The 23,479-nt window shown below is 43.3% G+C and overlaps 2 protein-coding genes and 1 pseudogene across 2 annotated transcripts; 1 reads left to right on the top strand and 2 right to left on the bottom strand.

Annotated features, from left to right (window-relative positions):
* The first annotated feature begins 4,244 nt into the window (after window positions 1-4,244).
* Window positions 4,245-7,427, top strand: LOC123189668 (probable folate-biopterin transporter 2; annotated as a pseudogene).
* A 406-nt stretch (window positions 7,428-7,833) lies between these two features.
* On the bottom strand, window positions 7,834-15,257 carry LOC123189669 (enhancer of rudimentary homolog). The gene is made up of 5 exons (NM_001426806.1): window positions 14,898-15,257; window positions 14,704-14,806; window positions 13,458-13,551; window positions 8,328-8,448; window positions 7,834-8,245 (listed from the first exon to the last, which is right to left on the bottom strand). Exons 2-5 carry the CDS (start codon window positions 14,704-14,706, stop codon window positions 8,152-8,154), a joined length of 312 nt encoding a protein of 103 aa, NP_001413735.1. The 5' UTR covers window positions 14,707-14,806; window positions 14,898-15,257; the 3' UTR covers window positions 7,834-8,151.
* A 28-nt stretch (window positions 15,258-15,285) lies between these two features.
* Window positions 15,286-21,694, bottom strand: LOC123189667 (eukaryotic translation initiation factor-like). The gene is made up of 9 exons (NM_001426805.1): window positions 21,396-21,694; window positions 20,721-20,792; window positions 19,586-19,681; window positions 19,179-19,403; window positions 18,560-18,657; window positions 18,346-18,433; window positions 17,909-18,259; window positions 17,588-17,830; window positions 15,286-17,033 (listed from the first exon to the last, which is right to left on the bottom strand). The coding sequence occupies exons 1-9, from the start codon at window positions 21,555-21,557 to the stop codon at window positions 15,996-15,998; spliced, it is 2,373 nt and encodes a 790-aa protein (NP_001413734.1). The 5' UTR covers window positions 21,558-21,694; the 3' UTR covers window positions 15,286-15,995.
* Window positions 21,695-23,479: the final 1,785 nt, after the last annotated feature.

Genomic DNA, 23,479 nt, shown 5'->3' with positions numbered 1-23,479 from the left:
TCTTTTCAAATACAAAATCTTAGAGAGAAGATGACATGACTTCTTCCATTTAATTAAATGAAAAGGGTATTTGAAAATATTTGAATTTTATTTGGAAATATTTTCAAATTTAGAAACTTCAAGCGACTCAATGATTTTCATGAAAGAAGATAAAATGACTTCTTCAAAACATATGAAATATGAGTTGGGAGTTTAAAAGGATCAAATTTAAAGTCCTTTTGGAAATTATTTTCAGTTTGGAGTTATTTGGATTTTTTTTCAAATTATTTTTCTCCAGAAATAAAATATATGGAAAATAGGGTAACATGATTCCCTACATCATAAAATTGGAGAGAAATATTTTTGAAATTATTTTGGTATTTCTAAAATGATTTTTATTGGATTTTAGTAGGGCAGTGGCACTCTTTGAATTATTTGAATTTTTCTCGATTTTATATGACTTGAAAAAAATGTTCAAATTGTAGAAAATATTTTTCTGAAAATTTTGATATATAATATGCCTATATAAAATTTTTATTTTATTTTTCTTTATTCAGACTATCCTTCTGTTTCTATTTTAATAAAAAAATTGTACGTGCAGCCCGTCCATAAATGTTATGCACGTGCGCATCATAGTACCAGTGGGCGTCCTATCTTTTTTTCCCTATATGGGCCAGGCCCAACCGGCCATATTCCTTCCCCATATTTTTTTTTCTTTTCATAGTTTTTTTTCTCTCTTTTCTTTTCAATTGCTCAAAGAAAATTGCGGTGTGCGCGGCCGGCTGAACCGCCTAAAGGCCTTTTGGCCATGGCGCACCTCCTCTCTTTGTTTCGTATACTTTTGTCTACGTTTAATCCCACATTGCATAGCCTCTGACTCTTAAACCTCTTTTCTACCTATAAATATAGACATATAGAGTCTTCAAAAAGCATTTGATTCGGGTTAAATTAATATTTTGGTTTGACTAGATTCATTTATGAAAAATATATTTCTCCTCTCCGGCGCGACTTCTGAAAATTGTCTCTTCTCTCCAAAGTCATCTTTTCTCTGCCTTATAAAGGTATCCCTTTTTTTTATACTTCCGTAGTTTATTATTTCTAGACTAGTATGATAAAATAATTAGATTACCAATTAGTCTCTGTATTTATGCATTAGACCTAAAATTCTTTTAGCCGTAGCTATTTTTCTTTCGTAAAACAGTTTGGCCCTGATTTTTTAAATAGCCATAACTTTTTACTCGTTCATCCAAATTAGATGAAACCAACGCCCACTTCTTCGTTACGATCTCCTCTATCCAGTAAAACAACTTAAACATGTTTTTGAAAGTTCTAAAATTTGAATTCAAACAGATTTGTATTCAAACTTTTTTTGTTCATAACTTGAGTTTTATAACTTTGATTTAGTTGATTCTTTTTGCAGATCGAAGCTCTTGATTTAAACTTTATGATAAGGCCAAATTCAGATAATTTTGGTATTGTTAGAAATTGTTTTATGTTGCAAGAGTTATTTGTTGGTTTTGATGTTTTCCGAACTATCTTCTTCGTTCTTCCCGATCTTTTGAGTGATTGATTATGTGTGGTTACTATTGCTTGCTCACGATAGATTGAACGGAGTGTGACGAGTAGAACTATCAAGAGTTATGAGTGCGAATCATCTTCATCAACAGTACAAGGCAAGTTCACACTTTGATCATATCCCTTTCATACCCATTTTTTATGCATTAGTTTCACCCTCAAACATTGCATGAGTAGGATTGATAACATGTGGGTATTGGGAAGTAGTTGATGAGGTAGAACCTATTGTCCTTTATATCAAACCCTTGGGAGTTACTTCTACGTTATGCTTATACTGCTATGCTATGTTCGTAGACGTGGATTGAGTTTGAGTGTATCCATGACAGATGTGAGATTGTTAATTAATGGTTCAACTTAAGGTAGTTACTTTAATACACATCTGGGTGGATTGGTTGGAGCACCTGGAGAACCTAGTGCTTGCCCAAGGGGATCTCGGAGGACCCGTGTGATCAAAATGCCACCCAGGTTCAAAGGGATCACACGATTATTCATGCTAGGAACTTCCGTGTGCAGCCACAAGCTATTATAGACTCTAGCATAGTTGAGTAAGTTGCATGAAGCTCTTGAAGAGATAGACCAGCAGGTAGTTGGGTTGTATGTGGTATAGTCTATCCGGAGTAGAGAGTTAATGCTTCTGAAAGACTGTGTCTCGGTCATCCGTTTCTCAAACATCATGTAGTGCGAGAAATCCAACGAAGAAGATCGAGTCTTGTGGAGAAAAGTACGCAAACCTCCGCAAAGTGTATAAACTAATCATGGTTAGCCGTGTCCCCGGTTAAGGACATCTTGAGTCTCTGTTACTTGGATTATCATATTGATCTCATCACGTTACTTAAATAATTTGTTGGGTTATTGATGTTAATTTGGGATTGAGTTGGAGGAACCTTCTCAATATTTTCAACCAACTTTGTAATTAAATAAATTATATTCCTTTGTTGTAGGAAAAAATTGGCTTTTTGCAAAAACATTATAACCCTAGAGCTTTTCCACTAGCCAAATATGCATGTAGTGATAGCTATTATTCATCATTATCCTCTGGTGTGAATTTGCCAGTACATTCAATGTACTAACCCTTTGTGGCTGCAACTTCTCATGTTGCAGGACTTCTTACGACGAGTAAGTGATACGTTAGGGTTACGATTTCTACACTCAACTTTGTCGTTGGTGTTGATGGGAATCCACAACCTTATTGTTACTTCCGCTATTTGGATTGAGGTAATAGTAATTATGTTATTTCATACATGTCATTTACCTCTGTTATAAATCCTCGAGTACTGTGTGTGTCAGCATACCGATCCAAGGATGACACTTAAGCACAGAGACTTGACCGTCTGAGGTCGGGTCGCTACAACAAATATGTCTTCGTGCTCCATAGTCTTCATACGATGTCTTCTCATGTCATAGTCTTTAATGTGAATCTCTTCACAGACCATCATTGTCTTCAATGTCTTCACACATTTTTTTGGGGTCATCTCTGGTAGGTAAACCGAATCAATGAGTGACTACTACATGTTTTATCCTACAATTCTCACAAACACATTAGTCCCTCAACCAAGTTTGTTGTCAATACTCCAAAACCAACTAGGAGTGGCACTAGATGTACTTACAGAGGTGAGCATACCAACAAACTTGAATATCTGCCTTGGCTTTGCCTATTATCATTATTCTCACATCCATCAGTTTTTACTTTTTAGATGGGGGTAGAGATATATTGCCCCCGGGCCCTACATAGAACCGATGCACAAAGCCACAAAAAAAGTGCCCAATTTTGGTTAGGTAGTCACAAAGATGGGGTTACCCATGCTAATATCTATTGTTAATCTTTATATGTACTTTGTAGTCTATCCTTGCTAAGTTACTCATGTAACCTGGGTTTCAAGAAGTGGTTGCTATTTTGATTGATATAATCTTAGATTTGTTGCAGACATCTGGTTGTCCAGGGTGGTCCAGCCGTTGCCTGAGAGTATGACGATGCTCTTCAACCCATGACCAATGCTTTCATTAAAATGGATCTACTAAACCACCCTCACTTGGGCGGCTTTAATTGGTACTGTCAGTTGCTTAACAAAGAATACCATGGTCTCCGCACTAGAGGTCTTGTGTGAGGATGAGGGTGAGTCTTCTTCTCATGTTGAAATAGTGTGGTCCATATGTACCCGTCCTTCTTGTTTATGTGGCTTCAGGGTGTGTTTACACTAATTGTAGGCACTTTCGGTAAGTTGGATGGTATGTAAAACCTTTGTTTGCAAAGAGGGGTTTGATGCTTGAACCCATTGCTATGGTCATGTCATTTATTTTAATGACTGTGATGACATCAAAATAAATGATATGACTTTTGCAATGATTCTGAGCACCGAACCCCTCTTTGCAGCAATGGGCCTTTCATATCGTTCAATGGCGAAAGAATTTACAACAACTGTATTCACTTTCTCGAGGCACGTAAATAAGAAGGTTAAGCAACGTGTAGTGTACATGACACCGTTTTCATCGTGAGAGGAAGACTCGCCCTCGTCACATCATCCTCGTAGGGGGGCTCCCATGAGGGTGTTCTAGTGGACCCATTTTATAATAATCAAAGCAAAGCAATAGCCAAGAATGTGACATCACGTGTGATCCTTTTTCATGGATCATCTGTTGATAGCGAGTGAATGCCTTTCAATATCACCGTCGCTTACCGCCGGCAAATCAAATCAGGAAATCATCACGGCCCTTCCCTTTCCCTTCCACTTCCTCTTCCTCTCGGAGATTCCCACTGATGAACTCCGGCGTCTGTGTCTGCAGAACGCCCTGATTTTTCGACGACACGAGCGTTTCTTCTCGTAGTGTAGAAACAAGTTGCAAGTCGACGAACTGTCGAAGTCAAACCAAACACCGCGAACTTGGGTAAAGCCATCGAACACTTCGCCTCGTGCTCAGCTACTGTGCTAGCCAGTCTGCTCACCAAGCAAATATATGCGTCTCGTGCTCGTCGGCCTCTGCCGGCGGCCAACCGCCCGGTCGCCGCGGCTCTCATTCCTGCCGCGCGGTTCCCGGTGGCTTCGCCGCAGATCCCCAAGAAGCCTCAGAAGAAATTGCCCCTCGAGGGCTGCTGTTCCTATGATGGATCCCGAGGCCAAGGAGGGCGGGCCACTCCAAGAAGCTGGCGGCGCCGGCGCCGACGGTGGTCCCCGCGACGGCAGCGCCGAATGCGGCGTCGCCTCCCCCTTCCGCTGGCTGCGGCGGCTCTCCCGCGAGCTGCACTGGAGCTTCGTGCTCGCCGTCTTCGCCGTCTACGGGGCCTGCCAGGGCGTGGGCAACGCCGTCGGGGTGGTCGCCGCCGCGTACTACAGCAAGGACGTGCTGCGCCTCCAGCCGTCCGCGGCGCAGTTCTACCAGGGCATCGTCGACTCGCCGTGGGTCGTCAAGCCCATCTGGGGCCTGCTCACCGACGTCGTGCCCGTCGCCGGGTACCGCCGCCGCCCCTACTTCCTTCTTGCAGGTGAAAAATATTTGGGGATCACTTCTTGATTCCATCACACACACACACACACACACACACACACACTGACACACACACACACACACACAAATAGGCAGACTCGACATCATTTTCATGGTTGGTATCCTGATGCTCAGTTCTCTGATGTTAATGCAGGCGTGATTGGCGCCACGTCTATGCTTATGATCTCCCTGCAAAGCAATTTGGGGCTCATACCGGCGGTCCTAGCCCTGACGGCGCAGAGCGCAGGCGCGGCGATAGCTGACGTGACGCTGGACGCCCTGGTTGCGCAGAACAGCATAACACACCCGCGCTGGCGGCCGACATGCAGAGCTTGTGTGGGTTTTGCTCCTCATTTGGCTCATTGATTGGGTACTCCATCAGCGGCCTTCTTGTCCACTCCATGGGCGCCCAGGTCTGTTGGGTCTCCTGTTAAGCTAATATGCTATCAATCCTTGTTCCTCACATGCCGCGACATGCGAATTCGATGTTCTCGGCGAATGATATGCCTTGTGCTTGATGTTTGAAGGGGGCTCTTGGCTTGTTGAGCATCCCCTCAGCACTGGTGTTCTCAGCTGGGATTCTCCTGAAGGAGAGCCGAGTGACAAACTTCAGTTACAAGCAGGTCAGACAGCAGACTCAACCTTTTTGTTGGGTTGTCTTTGCACACTAATGACATTTAAGGCCTTTGCTAAATCAGGTTCATAAGAAGTTCTACAAAGCAATTCAGACAATGGGGACAACACTCAAGTGCCCTGAAGTCTGGCGCCCATGTTTGTACATATATGTTTCGCTCAATCTAAGCCTGGACATCCAAGGAGGAATGTTCTAATGGTACACGGATCGACTAACTGGACCAGGATTTTCTGAGGTGTGCACATATCATCATCACTGACTAGGAATCTAAAAGATAAAAACATGGCATCAATGGTTAAATCTCTATAGGCAGGTGGTGTTTCATACAGATGCCTGGCGCCCTGGCCACTTTGATGCAACATAATTTATTTATTTATTTATTAATGGTTAAATCTCTATAGGCAGGTGGTGTTTCTGTTAGAAGCCAATCTGGTTATCTGGCCAGAACTCTCTGGCTGGAAGACAGCTAGATGCCACTTTGATGCAACATAATTTATTTATGCAGCTTCCATAAGTAGATGAACATGGTATTTGTGCACTACCTTAATATTGCTAAAGCAATGTACATTCAAATTCGACTAATAAGCTTCTGAAGATGGCCTCTGCCAATCTGCTCAAATGTTCCAAAATAGCAGTCTCAATCAGATCCTAACCCTTTACCGTGTAATATATGATAAAAAATTGCATGGATGTGCTATATAGGCTACATCGAGATTTATGATACTCATTTGTTGCCGGAGAAACTTACAGAACATTTGCATTGTGACAGGAATTTATCGGTGTGATCTATGCAGTCGGTGCAGTGGGTTCACTACTCGGAGTTGTGCTATACCAAAGTGCTCTGAAGGACTACAATTTCCGCAGCATGCTTTTATGGGGTCAGGTGCTGTCAAGCCTGACAGGAATGCTTGACCTAGCGCTAGTGACCCGACTAAACACGAAAATCGGCATACCAGACTACGTTTTCGCTGTGATCGACTGCGGCGTTTCTGTGATGATAGGCAAACTCCAGTGGATGCCGGTTCTAGTGCTTTGCTCCAAGCTTTGCCCTCCGGGCATCAAAGGAACCTTTTATGCGCTGCTCATGTCTATACAAAATGTGGGGCTGCTTATGTCTGCCTGGTGGGGTGGCCTGCTGCTGCACACGCTGAATGTGACTCGATCGGAGTTCACTAACCTTTGGGCAGTTGTATTGATCAGAAACATCTCGAGGCTGCTTCCGCTGATGCTACTGTTTCTTGTTCCTCAAAGCGACCAGAACTCGACACTCCTTCCTGCGGAGATGCTCCATGATGACGAATCTACAGAACCTGTCAAGGATGGATCAGGCAGTGTTGAGTTTTCCGTCCTTGTTGCGGACGATTCAGGTTGTCATCCTCCCGTTGAGGATGTTCAAGATGAGAGAATCAAAGTGACTGATGATGTAGGAGGGGATGTAGAGTTGATCCCACTGATGAACACGAACAGAACAGTTGGGTGATCATCTTTTTCGTAAGAGGGTTGATTCATGATTCATTTAGGCCCCGACCATCTGATTATACGCTTCAGTAGCTGTTGCTAGGAATGTACACAATTTCTTACCGCCTGTTTATCTGTATTTTGTATAGGTAAAAGCAGCTGAGTAGCAAGTGAAGCATACATTTTCTTCTTTCTTTCTTTTTTGCGAGATTCTTCTTCTTTCTTTTCTTAATGTAAAACAAGATAGAATAATACAAATATCAGTCCATTCAATTATTGTGTTGAGCAGTTCTTTTTTCCCTATCCATTGTTTCTTTCCTGCTCTCTTCAGTTGAGTTAAAACAGTAATTTCATCTCCTTCTCTATCAACAAATATGGTAATCATCCCTGATTACCATATTCTTTTCCTGTAACTTTCACCAAGGTTATGGTTGAAAGTTTGGCGTTTTGAGAATGTTGTCCTTTGTAGGTGTGAAGTGCTAGTATTTCAGTACATGTGGTGCTCTGCATATTCTACACTCACCCCTCCCCAGGGCCTGTGCATCTACCAACCCTGTATATCACAGGCACTGGCAGAATTTGTTGGTGAAAGCCGTCTTCTCTTTACCTCATTTTTTGGATGGCAGAGTTGACGGTAAAAAGACGAAGTACAGATCTAGCGTATGTTATGTGGAAGAATTGACTTTGCATAAGAGTTTCTATCTTGATACATAAGTTCATTTCCCAAGCTCACTGAATAACTGAAATTCGAATGAGGGCAAGTGTTGCCAAATTTGAAGACAAAGTGATCGATTTATTATCATACTAATCGTTCATCCACTCATGGTCAGACACACACAGGCAGAAGCCTTCCATTTATACTACAGTGTCGCATCAGAAATGGCAAATAGCCAAGCAAATCGATCATCTTCTCTCTTACACAATTAGCACATGAACCCTAGATCTCTCACACCAACCCGAAACTACAGACAACACAGATATACCACCTTGTACACTTGCTTTTGTTAATCAGAACCAGCGGCTGGCTACTGCCGTGCCTGGTTCTTGAGGTGCTGGAACATCTTCTGTTTTATCCACTGCCTGTCGTACGGCAGAAAAGCTTGAAGTTGATGATCATACCTGCAGGGGCAGACCACAGCATGGTTAGTTGTTTTGCTTTTGTGATTCAGCGCTTTGAAAGTTAATGCGAAATTGTACTCACACTAGGGCACTGATGTCCGCTAGGCCATCGATGAAATTGTACAGGTCTGTGATGTCATAAGTGAAGTTCCTGGCCATCGGGTTGATATCCATGATTTTCTTTTCATAACGGGCACAGATACCTGTCGTTTAGAAAAACAACCTGTTAACCATATTATGCTCTACAAAGACAGTAGCTGAAGAAATGAACGCAAATACACAGGACTTGCTTCAATCAAAGAAAAGCATCTGGTTGTCCATATGAAGATCTACAATGACGGTAGCTAAAGAAATGAACGCAAATAAGTGCAGTTGCAGTGCAGATACGGTTTTGCTGTACCTACTGTATTCCAGGGAACCCACCAGTTTGTGTGGTGCTTAGCTCATGGGTGATCCGGGGAGGATCCTAGCTGGAGTTAATGATGATCTTTTTGAAGTAGGTAACATTTCAAAGGGGAGATATTTCCTTAGCATGTTACCGTTCCAAAGGGATGCCCTGAGGCCGCGCTTGGTATCGGTGTAATTTAATATGGAGGTACTAAATTTATAAGTGTATCTTACCGGACACAAGTGTTTTCCGGCTGGAAACAAAACCGGTCAGTGGAGACGTGTATGTTTTACAGGTGTATTTAAAAGAAAACGGTAATCCAAACAGGGCCTGAAGAAAATGGGAGCTAATTCTGGTGTATGGCCCTAGTGATCAGGTTGTAGAGGGGCTTGAAAATAAATCAGAGGTTCCAATGTGCCCATTATTATTGGGGTGAGGGGGTATCAATCAGAGATTAATTGATCTGTTTAATTTTTGTAGTGCTAATTTGAATCTGATAGTTATCTAGGGGAAAAAGCTAGATTTACTTGGACTAACGAGCAATTAGATTATGTTAGATGTGTGTTGGATAGAGTGCTGATATCTTGTGATTAGGAGCCATGTTCACCCTTTGTAACTTGCAAGTTGTGACCAGAATTGGTTCCCTTTACCTCTATATTCTGAGTTAGATGGTCACAATGGTCACAAAAGGTTCTTTGAAAAACAATGGCTACTAGAGGGTTTTAAAGATTGGGTTATTTATAAATGGGGAGAATTCTTAAATCGGCAACATAGGAGGTGGAATGCGTTGGATGACTGGAACTTCTGTTCTATTGAGCTTAGAAAATTTCTGAGGGATTGGGGACCTAATTTTGGGAGAGAAGTAAAAGTTAGGAAAGACGGTGTTCTTGATAGTTCTGGACACTCTGCTGGGGAATGGCAGCTTGGAACAGGAGTTGATCGGTATTTATAAAGCAGAAGAAGCTTATTGGCAGCAAAGAGGGAGAGAGAAATGAATTGTTCAGGGTGACTGTAAGACAGCTTACTGGGAGAAGAAAGTGTTCTATCTTTTCTTTAATTCATTGATGGGGAAAAGGTGATTAGTGCTAAACAGGAGCTCCCTGACCATATCTATGACTTCTACAAGAGGCAGTTTGGGGCTGAACCTAGAGGTGGCATGTCGTTGGCTGCCGAAGCATGGGGAAAAATATGAGAGTCTCTGAATCAGAAAATCTAGAACTGTGTACACCTTTTACTGAAGATGAAGTGGAGTTTGCAATTAAGCTGATGAACATCAATTCTGCACCCAGCCCTGATGGGTTCTCTATCCTGTTTTTTGGAAAAAATTAGGGGAACTTGAAACCTCTGGTGATGCACATTTTTCATGATCTGCATAGGGGGACTCTTACAGGTTCACAGGATAAAGTTTGGGGTGCTTACTTTAATTCCTAAAATTCCAAGCAATCTAGGCCTATCACACTTCCGAATGTTATCACTAAGATGGGCGGTAAAACAGCTATTAACATTAACTAGAAGAATGCCCCGGGCGTTGCTCCGGGAGTTTGTATGAAATAAAATTAGGCTGAACTAATCAACCTAGCTAGTGTCTTTACAATTTCTCTTATAGCAAGATAATATGTTTATCAATATTTTTAAATAAATAAATGTACATCTCTATGTATAAGTGCAGAATTGGACGAAAACAAAACAAATATGCATGCATGCGTCACTTTCTTTCATAGTGCTAGCACCCGAGTATGAGTTGCATGCATGCATCAGTTTTTTTATTGATTAAAACACTCCTTAGGCATCATTTACTACATGCTCTGCATGCATGCGTTGGTGGATCTTAATGGGTAGATCCAATGGCTATTGTAGTCTGATCGAGTATATCCAACGGCTAAATCAATTTAGGTGATGTGGCTGAAGGAGAAGCAAGAGAATTCCTAGTAATGGGGGCTAGCTATTTAGATATAGTAGATGAGGAGCAAGGAATCTTTTTTTTGTAATGGAACAGAGAGACCCCTTGTCACCTATTCTTTTCAATTTTGTGGTAGATAGTCTCTCCACTATGCTCAATGCTGCTAAGCTGGCCACATCCATTGGCTTGTTGACCATCTTATACCTGGGGGGCGGGGGGGTCTCTCATTTACAGTATGCTGATGACAAGTCGTTGCTGTTTCTGAAGACTGATCTTGACATAATCAATACTCCTATTAAGTTTCTCCTGTACAGTTTTGAGGGGATGTCAGGGATGAAGATAGATTACCATAACAGTAAAGTTTTTGTGTTGGAACGTCATATCTAGGAACAGTGGAGGGTAGCAAACTTGATTAACTGTGCTCTGGGTTCCTCGCCCATGACTTATCTGGGAATTACTATTTCTGACCATTACTATTTGTTGCTGATCTGCAAGGGATGGTTGATAGAATGGCTCATATGGTAGATACTTGGCAAGGGAAATTTCTTACCTCAGGGGAGGGGGGGATTGTCTTGACCAACTCTTGCTTATCAGCTTCTCCAATGTTCTTGATGGGCTTATATTTGTTACAGCCTTACAGGATGGGGTGCATGGTAAGATGGACAGTCCAGATTTTTCTGGCAGGGGCCTGGGAAGATCTTCAAACACCATATGGTTGATTGGGAAAGTTTGTACTCCAAAAGAATCTGTGGGCTTGGGGATTCTTAACACCAAGATCATGAATGTAGCTTTGAGTTTGAAGTGGTTTGGAAAATTCAGCAAGAGGTGAGCCCTTTATGGATGCCTCTTATCAATGCTAAATATCTGAAATGTTGTTAATTGTGGGGCTGCTAGTAATAACTCTTTTCAATTTTGGGGAAGTGTGAGCAAAGTTAAACATCTTCCAGACATGGGAACTACACATCATGTGAGAAATGGGGAGAGAACTTCCATTCGGAATGATCTGTGGTTAGGAAATGATCCCTACTGCAAACGCTTTCCAGCTCTTTTCAGCAAATGATGTGACCCAGATCTCAGGGTTCTGAAGCTCGAGCCTCAGGGGAATGGTTTGTCCCCTTTAGGACGAACTTGGATGAGGTGAAGTCAAATCTGTGGCTTACTTTGTTAGCTGAGATTGCTGGTACTGATTTCAGAGGAGAGGATGAGGTTAGCTCCTGGCGTCTTACACAAAAAGGAGTTTTAGGGGAGTTAAACTTCCTATGAAAAGGGGTACATTAATTTGCACAAATCTGGAACTTATTCAACTAGTTCTATGCACAAAAAGCTTATCCTGCAGGAAAAGGGGTACATTAATTTGAAAAGGAGTTCTGGAGAAGTTAAACTTCCTATGAGAATCTCGTGTGGAAACTCTTGTTGGATAAACTTCCTTCGAGGATCCAATTGCAAAAAAGGAGATGCCCAGGAAATGGGATGTGTGGACTTTGCGGAGCACCTGCGGACGCGGACCACATGTTTTTCCAGTGCATTACTGCTAGGTTTGTGTGGAGTTGTTTGAATGAGATGTTTAACTGGTGGTGGCCTAGTAATAGAGGAGAGTTTATTAGCTTCACTGAGGGGGAGGGGATAGTTTTAGGATTATCTGGATAGTTCTTTCTGTCCAATTTTGGGCGCTCTGGAAAATGAGAAATAAGATGATCTTTGAGAAGAAGTCTAATATTCATCCTTCTGACTACTTGTTTGCTTCGATGATTCACCTGCAGAAGTGGATGCCTCTGTGGAAGGGGAGGAACTGAGGACACAGGAGGAGATCAAGAAGACAAGATTGTGTATTCAGGCACAGATTACCAGGCTGAAGCAGGAATCGACACCTCACCAGGACCCAAGCGGCGCATGATAGATGTGATCTGAAGTGGTTTTTGTTTCCTGCCCTGTTGGTTCTTGGGTTTTCAGGCCCTGTTCTAGTGCCTCTGCTAGTGTGTTTGTTTCTGTAAGCTGGTAACCCCAGCCCTTTACCTTTTTGTTGGATTGTAAGATTTTTGAACCTTTGGTGTTCTATAGACCGGGCATCATAATTGAGATGCCTTTCGTCTAAAAAAATATGCCATCCAGGTCACTGCATGCACGAATAGCCGAATAGGTACACAACCCCACAATGGCCTGCATCTATCATGGGCCAGGGCAATAACTACCAGTACACGTTCTCTTTCCTCCCTCGCATGATTTATTTTCCTTGTATACCAACAACGGTCAGAGCAGCGCTTCTCTTCTTCCTCACAGCGGCATGGTGACCTATGCAGAATCTGAGCAGGGACACGATGGATGAGGTTTTGGATCATGTGTGCGCTCCTGACAATGGGCACAGTGGGGGACGTTTTGCTGCTTCCCAAGACACTGATGAAAAATGCAGGTGCACAATTTGTACATATATCTAAAAGGACCAGCAAAATCCTGTGATTTGTTGTTATGTGACTCCCAAACCATGTGATAATTTGCATACATCAATGGTCATTTCAACTGTTATTGAACATTTTGAACAATGAGATCTTGTTTCATTAAACATTTAAGCATACTAATGGTCTGTCTCGCCTAAACATTAGACAGATATCACTTCAGTTTTCTGAAACATTTGGCACAGTGCACACTGTAAAATGCCAACCACGAAGGTTACTGGTGACAGTAAACAACATTATAAATTGAATTCCTGAACGTTCAGTCCAAGTTCTACTAGATGATGATGGCTGATGACTATTTCTATAGAGCTGAAGCAAGGAATAGATGAACTGTCTATATGCAAAGCAGTAGCATATCTTCAGAATCCCATGATAACTCATAGTCAACAACACATGCACAATCAGACAGCAAAGTAAAATTTATTCACATAATTGCATTAATATTTCAAGCCGCATGCATGAGAGAACACTAACCATCCAGGGCTTGGTTGAGTGAACTGAAGTCCATAAAAGTTCTGGACGCTTTGTTTGGAGATGGTTGCACGAGAACAATGGTGTGCCTTCCAGCCTGTGATAATGTCACAAATAAGATCTTTTATTTTCAATGAAGGGAGATTTTGTTGACTCGAAATGATCATCAAGGCAATAAAAGCAAAAGATTTCACAGCTGGCCTCTGCATAGCTAAGTGCAACAGGCCATAAATAAGATCTGGGGTGCTAAACTTTGCACAAAAAAGTGCTGGTGAGCAAGTCAGTTTTGAAACGGGATAAGCACAATTATTGTCCAGGCACCCAGAACAGCTGGGGACCGATGTACACCAACAAGAGTTTACAGACCGAACATCATGGCAGGTACCACTTTATTATTTATCTTCCACCAGTTCTCAGATAGAAGTTATTTCCAGATTATCATTGACACACTACTTTGAAAGAAAGAATGAGCCCTAAAGAGCACTGTTAATTGCTTCCAAGTAACATATATGCGCCTTTGGGCCTTGCGACCAGCAAAGCCACCCAGGGTCTTCCTAACCGAATTGAACAAAAGCTGCCAAGCACCACGTCGAGCACACTCGGATAGTCCGATTCAACCAGGGCACAGGACACGAGAACACTAGATAACCATCCAACAAGGTATCATACACTCCACACAGAGATGAGAATGATGAATCAAAATTCCTAGGAAAGCAAGCAAACCGCGGTTGACATCTCACATGCAAATCCAAGCTACTCAGAGCATATATACAGAAGACGCTCCGGGATCGATGAGCGCCAAACAGGGGTCCACAGAAGGAACACCAATGCCCATTAAGCCAATACCACATCACCGGTGCCCATTAAGCCAATACCACATCACCGGTGCCCATTAAGCCAATACCACATCACCGGTGCCCATTAAGCCAATACCACATCACCGGTTAACCTCCACATGTTCCCCAAAGGCAGTTATACTTCCAGGATCAATCAATTTCACATCTCAATTTGCAGCGACCTTGGAAAGAGTAAGCAGCGCTGATGAAAAAGAAGCATAAACACGCCATCTGGACTTTGCCCGATGGCAAAACCACCACGAGTTCTTCTAGCCAGAGAAATTAATTAACCCCCCAAAGGCAGGAGGAAATGGAGAACAAAATTCCCCACAACAGCCAGCGAGCCGCGACGCGAGGCAGAGTACCAACGGAGGAAACGGGAATAATGCGGCAGTAGGGTTAGATCGCCGTACCATACTCTCGGCGCAGAAGCAGAAGCACGGGTCCCCCGCCGCACCCCGGCGCAGGCGAGCGTCGGGCCGACGAACCCTAGAGAGACCAGCAGCCGCGCCTTTCCTGCGAGAAACGAGAGAAAACGAAGTGGGCGGAGCCCAGGAGGAATCTCCGGTAGGGGGGAAGCGAAGACGAGACAAAAAAAAAAAGTTACCGGAACGGCGGGTGGAGGCGGAGGCGGAGGCGGTGGATGGTGTGAGCGAGCAAAAAGTTGCAGGGGCAGGGGAGAGAAGCCCGATGCAGAGAGTGAGAGATCCTTTTTTGGAACAGAAATGGAATCCTTCCAAAAACATAGGGGAAACCCGATCGAAATAAATTCTTTCAACCTACCCCAAAAGGAAGAGATCGATATTTACCAGCTACAGTACTTTTTTTGTTATTACCAGATTTTTGGATTTGCGTCATTTTTACCGCGTTTAAAAGATATGTATATGTTTATAATCTCCAAATTGCACTCAATGCTCGGAACTCGGAAGCGAGTAAAAACTTCATGTGTAACGTTCAATTCAAAAAGAATTAATTCGTGTGCACTTGGCCAGCAAACAAGTTTTATTTACGATGGTTGACGTTTGGAAATGGTTTACAAACAGACATGAACTGAACTAATCTCACAACTCACACACATTTAGCTTAGAAACAAATTGAAAATCTCTTCCAATGATCGATTACCAACGGAAAAAAAATCTCACAAGAAAAAGCATCCAATTGAACTTAGGAATAGATTCAAAATCTATAAGAAGGGCATTCAAAAATCTATTTGAAGAGCATCCAATGATCAATTACCAACACAAGAAAAAGCATCTAGCAATAAGCGAGAACTGAGGATGACGGTAATAAGCCAAAATGATCTTAGATTCAGTTTTCGACTCCTACAATGCTGACACGATATATTGTAACCGACAGAATACTCCAAAACCACAGTACATTGTTACAAATTGTGTAAGAACTGAAAAGAAATAATAACATTGGAGGAGACACAAAAACATCCCATTTGAAAACCAAAGAGCCTTGTTCATTCCCAGGCTCCAGCAAGAGTTAGGCCGCCGTCGCCAGAGAGACCAAAATCCATGGCTTCTTTCTGTCCTCGAAACAATAATCAACACTCATGTGACCTCGCAAAAATATACAGCTCAAAACTGGCTGTTGCTCACATCCCAGTTCCTCTGCGGTGAAACACCTAAGCTATAGAGAATACACCATACGCTGATTTTCACTAGACACAGCACCTGAGAAGTTGAGCTGCCAAGAGCTGTTATATCGAGAGGCTGTTGCATGCGTCGACTACTGCAGCATGTGAGCTCAATATGGCCTGGCCTGCTGGGTCTGCTTCTAGGGTTTTCGTCACGGAGGTGAATATTGCTTTGCGGAAGAAGGTGTCCTCCATTGCCTTTAGAATCCCCTCCACGGCTTCAAATCTCAGGCCACACGACAGAATCAGACGAGCAATCACCTCACCAAATTGCGTTGGGGCTTTAGGAAGGTCAATACCAATATCTTCCAACAGCGACCCATATAGCAAGCAACCATTTTCCAGATCTTCAGTCTTGAAAGTTTTCTTGGTGTACAGATGCTCCAGAAGCTTAACAAGAGGGTCAACAAAACTGGCACCTTTATCCAGAGCAAGATTGATAGCTTCTTTAACAATCTCAGGGTGGTAATCAGGACTCTGCAGCTCCTCGATACACTGTTGTGCTTCATCCAAAATACGGATACCAAAATACTCCTCAAGAAGAGATGCTGTCTTCTTCTCAAGCCCTGCAGGGATCACCTTGGCAGAACTGGCTGCTTTGTCAGGAATAGGTACAGAAGCTGGAGTTGCACTTGATGGTTTTGGTGATGCTGTAGTTTGAGCTGGTAAAGGAGTGGGGCTAGCCGTAATGCTGGAAGGGCGGGATGGTGGACCACCGGTGCCCAAGAGTGCACTCTTGCCAATCAGTGCTCCAGTGCCTTGAGGAAGAAGCCTGGGGTTGATGGGTGATGGCTTGTTAATAGATGAAACCTTATTAATCAACGAACCCTGGTTGCGAAGCGGATCGCCTCTTGGCATTGATCTAGAACGCTGAACTTCCCAGTTATCATTATCTAAACCAGGCATCCCAGGCATTTTTCTAGATCCAGGCATCCCAGGCATCATACCTCCTGTTCCTGGCCGGTTCACTGAAAAACCTCCAGGCGAAAGAGGCCCACCTGGTGCATTACGGCCATTCCTCATGTTCGCTGTGGCCCCTGGACGTAATCCAAGGTTCTTTTCAGCCTCTGTGTGGATCTCGCTGATTGTCTTCGCCTTAATCTGAAAGTTACAAGCACAAGTTTACAATGGATGGATTCACAAATACAGCTGGATTCAGTTGCTATAAAAAAAGTCATACAAGTGGGAAAAACTGTTTGAAGGCTTAAGTGTGTCATTCTAGTTTTGAGAACAGACTATACACAGTATAATCAAGTAATGTGGTGGTTTTAACTGACTGACTATAAGCATGTGCATGTTGAGTGTAGAAAGCAAAGTGCACATCTGACTGATTTCCAATAAATGTGCAATTCAACATGCTGATCATTTTTGGTTTGCCAGTACACACGATGCATGTATGTTCTTCTAGTATGTTAACCTTTAGGATCTTAAAACTTCCAGCTTTCCTATAAAGTTGACATGCCTCTTCTGGCAGTATGCAACAAACTACTAAAGTGAGATGAGCCAGTACCCAGCAGCAGTCGTTAACTGGTTATACATAAAAGGTAATAGTTCAACATAATAACAGCAAAGCAGTAACATCGATCCATTAAATCACTATGAAAGCAACTGCATGCAAGAATACACAGTCCATGCACTTGGTTGATTTTATTTACCTCAGCACGGCGAGGAACCCAGTTGTTAGAACGGAGATCAATCAAATCCCGGACCATGAACTTGGAACGTGGGGTCAACTGAGGGTTCGCTACTAGCTCCCTAATCTGGACGAAGTAGGTATCATTGATTCGGCGAGACTTTGGGTTCTCATCAAGCTGTTTACCAATCGTATTGAAGAACTGACAAATTGCTTCGACATGTTCCTCATCAGGGCAAGCCTTTTTATCAGACCCCAGTAGCTCCTACATAGTGCACACAACAAACAGATTAGGCACGTTTTCATGGAATAATAATTGTACCGTTGATTTCCCAAGGTGTACCTTGACAATGTGATGAACTATCTTCTCAGGAACCATCTTTTGCTTGAGTAGCTCACCAATTAGACGAATATTTCCAAGCGTTCTAAGTTTGAAGATCCTTTCTTTGTCCCTTTTCTCCATCTCTTGGTCAGGGCCAGTCAAACTTGCAATCTCAACCCTCAGGCTGTCAGCACCTTCAAAAGCTTCCTGACAATTGTTCAACAGCACACGTTTGAATGTAATCTCTTTACCGCCTGGTTCTTCAGAAGGGAATGTCGGGAGGTTGTCATTGAGTTCAGAACAAAGTTGGGCATACATCGGACAGAATGTCGGTTCAAAAACAGCCTTCTCAAATATGAGAGAGATAACATCCTGAATGAAAAGAAAAAGATGGATAAATCACCAGGAACAGTCAAGAGGACATGGGATTATAATACACAGCTAGAAACAAATCAAACCTTCAAAATATCAGCAGTAGTAATTCCAGAATCTAGCAGTTGGCCCTTGAGTAGATCAAATTTCTCTGGCGTCAGTTTGTTTAGTATACTGCACAAGCAAGAGCAGATAAACAGCATGCAGACGACAAATACAAACTAGGTAATATATATGCTTAGTAAACAAGGAATGAAAATTGCCACGTCAACAGGAACAAGAAGAAAAACATAATATTACCCTTTCACTGTTTTCAGGACTCTGTCTTTCTCCGAGAGATTGCCTCTTCGGGCTGACCAAGGTACATCAGCCTTGATAAGAGCAGGAGGTGGGCCAACCTGACATTTGGAGAACAAAATAAGGAGGGATATACATACGGCCAAACACTACCTTGGTAGGGAAAAATAAGTAATGAAAAATAGAACAAAGCATAACAACACATGAAATCAATCACCACAGAATATATTATGGGACGGAGGGAGTACTTGTTTACTTCTATGCAAACACACAACTTCTGCATGTAGTTTCCTACTGAATACTAGGTTGCTAGAAAAGGGAGTATGTTCATAGTTGCATAGAATGATATTTAATTAAGCAAATTATATAATAGCACAACAGAACCATGATCAGACTACACTGTTGAGTTGTATCAACAATCCCAACATTGTCTGTATGACAGATCAGTAAAACCAAGCAACTGTACTGAGATGTGATGAATGGAGTCACGTCACATCAACATTGATTAGTCAATGCAAATCAGCATTCAATCCAAAAAGGAAGCAACCAGCAATTCAAAATTTACTACAAAAAGGTCAAAGGGAGCAAAAGAGTAAACGACTGATGCTCGTCTTGAAGGTACCTGAGCTTTCTGGGAGCTCGATTGATCTTGCCTGTTAAACTGCTCTTGCTGCCTGCCACTTGCATTGTACTGTTCTTTAACCTCACGAATGTTGTCCCAAGACTTCTCTTCTGGAACTGCCGGTGCTGGAGGTTTCTCTGTGCGTGCACGCCAGTCACGATTATCTGTCTCAGTAAACCGGTTTTGAGCTTGTACTTGTGTCTGTGTCTGTGTCTGCAATTGCACCTGCATAACAAAAAGGACTACAATAAGGGTTCCATCTTCCACATGTGCAAATTAGCATAGAACTGTGATAAATTTAGTGATATGGTAGCATGAAGATCATTTGATAAGAATGCAAAACATTATAGTACAGATTGTAAAAATAGGTAAACTACATACAATGCACATGGAAATGAAGAGCTCACATTTGAATCGTTGCGAACCCAGCTCTGATCGTCACCATGAAGCTCTGCTTCAATTTCCTGCTGAAGCCTCAAGATTTGCTCGGTCACATCAGTAATCTGCAAGGATATTATATCAGTGCATGCTATTAGAACTAACACATAGTTATTGAAGTTCGCTGGACCAAAGATGAAAGCACAATTATGTCCACAAAGAAAGATAGCCCATCTCTATCTAGAACTATTTTTAACACATTCTAGCTGGCATGTTGCTTATCAGTTTCCACCCTTATAAAGGAGAACCATCCTAATAGGTTTGAAACTTGGCTTCCAATTCAGCCTTTTTTCCCACAGGCTCAAAATAAAACATGACTAATCAAACTGCTACTAATCAGGGAGAAGTTACGCACGCTACAGAGTATTCTGCCTCCTCAAATTGACAACAACAGGTGCACTTCCACACCTGTTTCATGGGATGCCTCTAGAATTTACTTCCATCCTTGAACCATGCTCCCCAAGCTCATGATGTTACTTACAAAATAGCACTGCCTTTCTACATATAACTTTCGCAGTGACAGCCTATTTCCACTAATATACCAGCACACACATTCAAACATACAAAACAGGAGTCTTCTACTGACAATCTACACAATTCATTATTGGTTAAGTTTGACTGTACACATACGGCAACAGCATACATCAGTGAACTAAGGGACAGTTCTTTTGGCAGCTTATAAAATAAGCCTCTACCTATCCAGCTTCTCCTATAAGCCGTTTCTCATTCGTTGGGGTTTCTAAACTAGTCCTAGCATAAATAGTTAAGAAGCCTCAACAAATTTAGAGGGCAGCTTAACTTTTAAGCTGGGGAGGGGCAGCTTATTTTTTAAGCCGCACAAAAGAACTGGCCCTAAGTGGGTGGGCAGGTGGGTGGGGGTACTTCACAGCCTATGCGCTATTCATGGCTTGGCCGAAAGTATCCAGGATTACTCAAACTTGATAGTTCTCTCCGATACATCTCAAACCTGTCGAACCACACACTACTGGCATCTTTCAGCAAAGCCAGATAACAAGGTATACTAACAATAGCATATTGAAGGAAGATATTTACAACATAAATTCTATGAAAAAACTGACTTTGTGTGAAGTGTCAGAGATGTACCTTGCGCAGGTCAAGAAGTTGATCTCTCGAATAACGAACACGCTCACGTGACTCAGAATGCAAGTCACCAATCTGCACCAGAGTAGCATCCATGTCATCTTAGCGAAAATAGGCCTATAAATTAAATCAGAATATACCCAAACTCTACCAATGTATAACAGCTTATTTGGTCTGGCTAGGCATGTAAGTATTGTGTTGAGTATCAACATGGTATATGCGCAAGTAGCGATAAACCCAGGAATCTGATTGAGGTCACTGGTTATGCCAACAGCCCACCTCATCCTACATAAAAGCTCAGCCATGACAGCTGAAACCTACCCGAGAGCATAGCCCTCACCCCTTCGCACCAGAAGTGAATACTCTGAAATCTAAATTGTTGCCTGCAGAAGCAGCCAACGTCAATCCCCAGTTCCCCACGCACCTAAACGCATCCTTCTTGCGCATTATCGCAGCCTAAAACCTCGTTCAGCAGCGTACTGACTAATAAATCCCCGCATATCGATTAATTAGGCAGCGTCCTCGGACAATAAACGCTCCATCCAGGCTAGCGCAGGGCCTAGAGCCAAGATCCGATATTTCCCCGCTGGATCTCCTCCCCACGCCCATCCGCAAACCAATCGAACCCGCATCGAACAGTAACACCCTCCCCCCAGATCGGGCGCCGGGAGCTCTCACCCTGGAGACGCCGGAGGCGCCGCCGCCGTGCGGGCGGAGGAAGTCGCCGGAGCCGGAGGCGGCGACCGCGAAGGCGGGGGCGAAGAGGCGGCCGCCGCGGGGCCCGCCGCCGCCGCCGCCGCCGCCGGGGCGCAGGCTGATCACTGGCTGGTCTGTCGTCATGGCTGAGGGTCCCGAATCCGACCAAGGCACCGCGACAGCTCGATCGACAGGGAATCGGCGGGCGGCCGAGGAGGAAATCGCGGAGGAATCCGAGCTTTTTTCTTCTTCTTTGGGGGGGAGGGGAGGGTTGGGTTCCGTCTGCGACCTCTCTCTTAGTGGAGGCGCGGTGACGGGAGGAGGTGGGGTTTTATCCCGGGAGCATTAGGGCTGTGGGGCAAATCCTCGTTGTTTCTGCTGCCACCGCGGGGTAGTCTCGTACTTTCGCCAGGGAGGTCGGGCTGGAGTCGGGGTCTCGGGGCCCGCATGTCGGTACACCCTGCGGCGTGACGGTGGTGGATAGTTACGATTTTGGGCAGGGGAGGCTGGAGGATTTACGGATGCGGTGCCCGGGGTCCTGCTGGAGTGCGATGTTATCTCGCCACTCGCAGGCTGTAATGGACACCCAGGACATGTGACTTTGGACGGGTATTTCATTTGTACTATTTTCAAGTATGTAGTAGAACATACTTCTAATATTATTATTTTTTGCGGATGCACATACTTCTAGTAATATTTAATATGTAGGAGTATGTGTATAATATCGTCATTACAAGATTGGTGCAACGCATTACAAAATCGGATGCAACGATCAATGGTGTATATATCTCATTATGTATGATGACATGTCAGGTTAATACACCATGGTATTAGATTATACATGAATCAGGTATGAAGAAAATGAACATATGTGTCTCATTAGCATGTGTACATATCTCTATATTTATGTTTTTGTTTTACACCAACAAGATCCACTTTGGTTTTGTTCCTTATTCGCCAATAGTTTGCTGCAGGCCATGCAAATTTCGTTGAATAAATAGAGAAGTAGCTACTTTTGCAACTTAGTTTCGCCTTGAGATTCACTTTGATTTCTAAACATTGCGGGAATTTTCGCGTTTTCTAATCATTCTAGCCTTCGAGGAACCGCACAGTTTGCAACTACTTGATTAGGTCCATTTTGCGGTAAAATTGGCAGATTTGTGGTATACATATGGTAAGTAGTTGTTGTTTTCATTATTGAAAACTTCAATAAAACTACTTTTTCTGTTGTATCATTTATTTTATTTTATTTATCTATCAGTTCCTATCGTACCGTGCAATTTACATTTGTAACTAGCTAGACAAGAAGCTTGATAACCTTCTTGAAACGTTGGGGGAAGAGTGTGTTGTTTTTATGTGCACTGTGCAGGTACCTCGTGACTTTGTTTGATGTGAGAACTCTTTCTTGATCGATAAACCTTGGTTCTCAAATCAAGTGAAATACATATTGCTAGGTTATTTCACCCTTGTACTTGGGGTCACCCAACCACTCTTATGAGAAAGCAAGTGGCGGCCTCCATGCCTGTCATGCGAGTTAAGGCTTGGTTAAACAAGCGTGGGGAAGATTTTGGTGTACTCCATGAACCTGTTGTGGGTGGTGAAAGCGATGAACTCGAAGCCACACCAAAACACCCGGTCGAGGAGGTAGAAGGCGTCGAATGTGTTGGTGAAGTGGGCAAGGAGAGCAACCACCACCCGGTTTTGGATGACCTCCTCGACGCGGAACATCCTTGGAGATCCCCGCAGGAGGTGGTGGTAGCCGGACGCGAGGAAGAACTCGGTGAAGTTCCTTGCGGTCCTCAGCCTTGATATCGCCCACACACGTAGTGTGCGATCAACGTACACGCCGGTAGGGTAGAGCCTCTCCGGCACGGTGGGTGGGAAGCGATAGGTTGGTCCGGTGTACTGCATGGCTGAGGGATGTGCAGAAGAAGGATAAGGGATCGAAGAGTAAGAAAGGCAGATGGGTGAGGGATGGCAGAGGCGGAGGATGGCTTAAATAGCCGTAGTGCTACGTGTTATTTGGTCGTGGCAATAACGGGGTCAAATGTAAAGTTAGTAGCCCA

This window comes from Triticum aestivum, chromosome 2A (genome assembly GCF_018294505.1).
Source record: "Triticum aestivum cultivar Chinese Spring chromosome 2A, IWGSC CS RefSeq v2.1, whole genome shotgun sequence".
In the NCBI taxonomy this organism is placed as follows: Eukaryota; Viridiplantae; Streptophyta; class Magnoliopsida; order Poales; family Poaceae; genus Triticum; species Triticum aestivum.
This window is presented reverse-complemented; position numbering and strand designations above follow the sequence as displayed.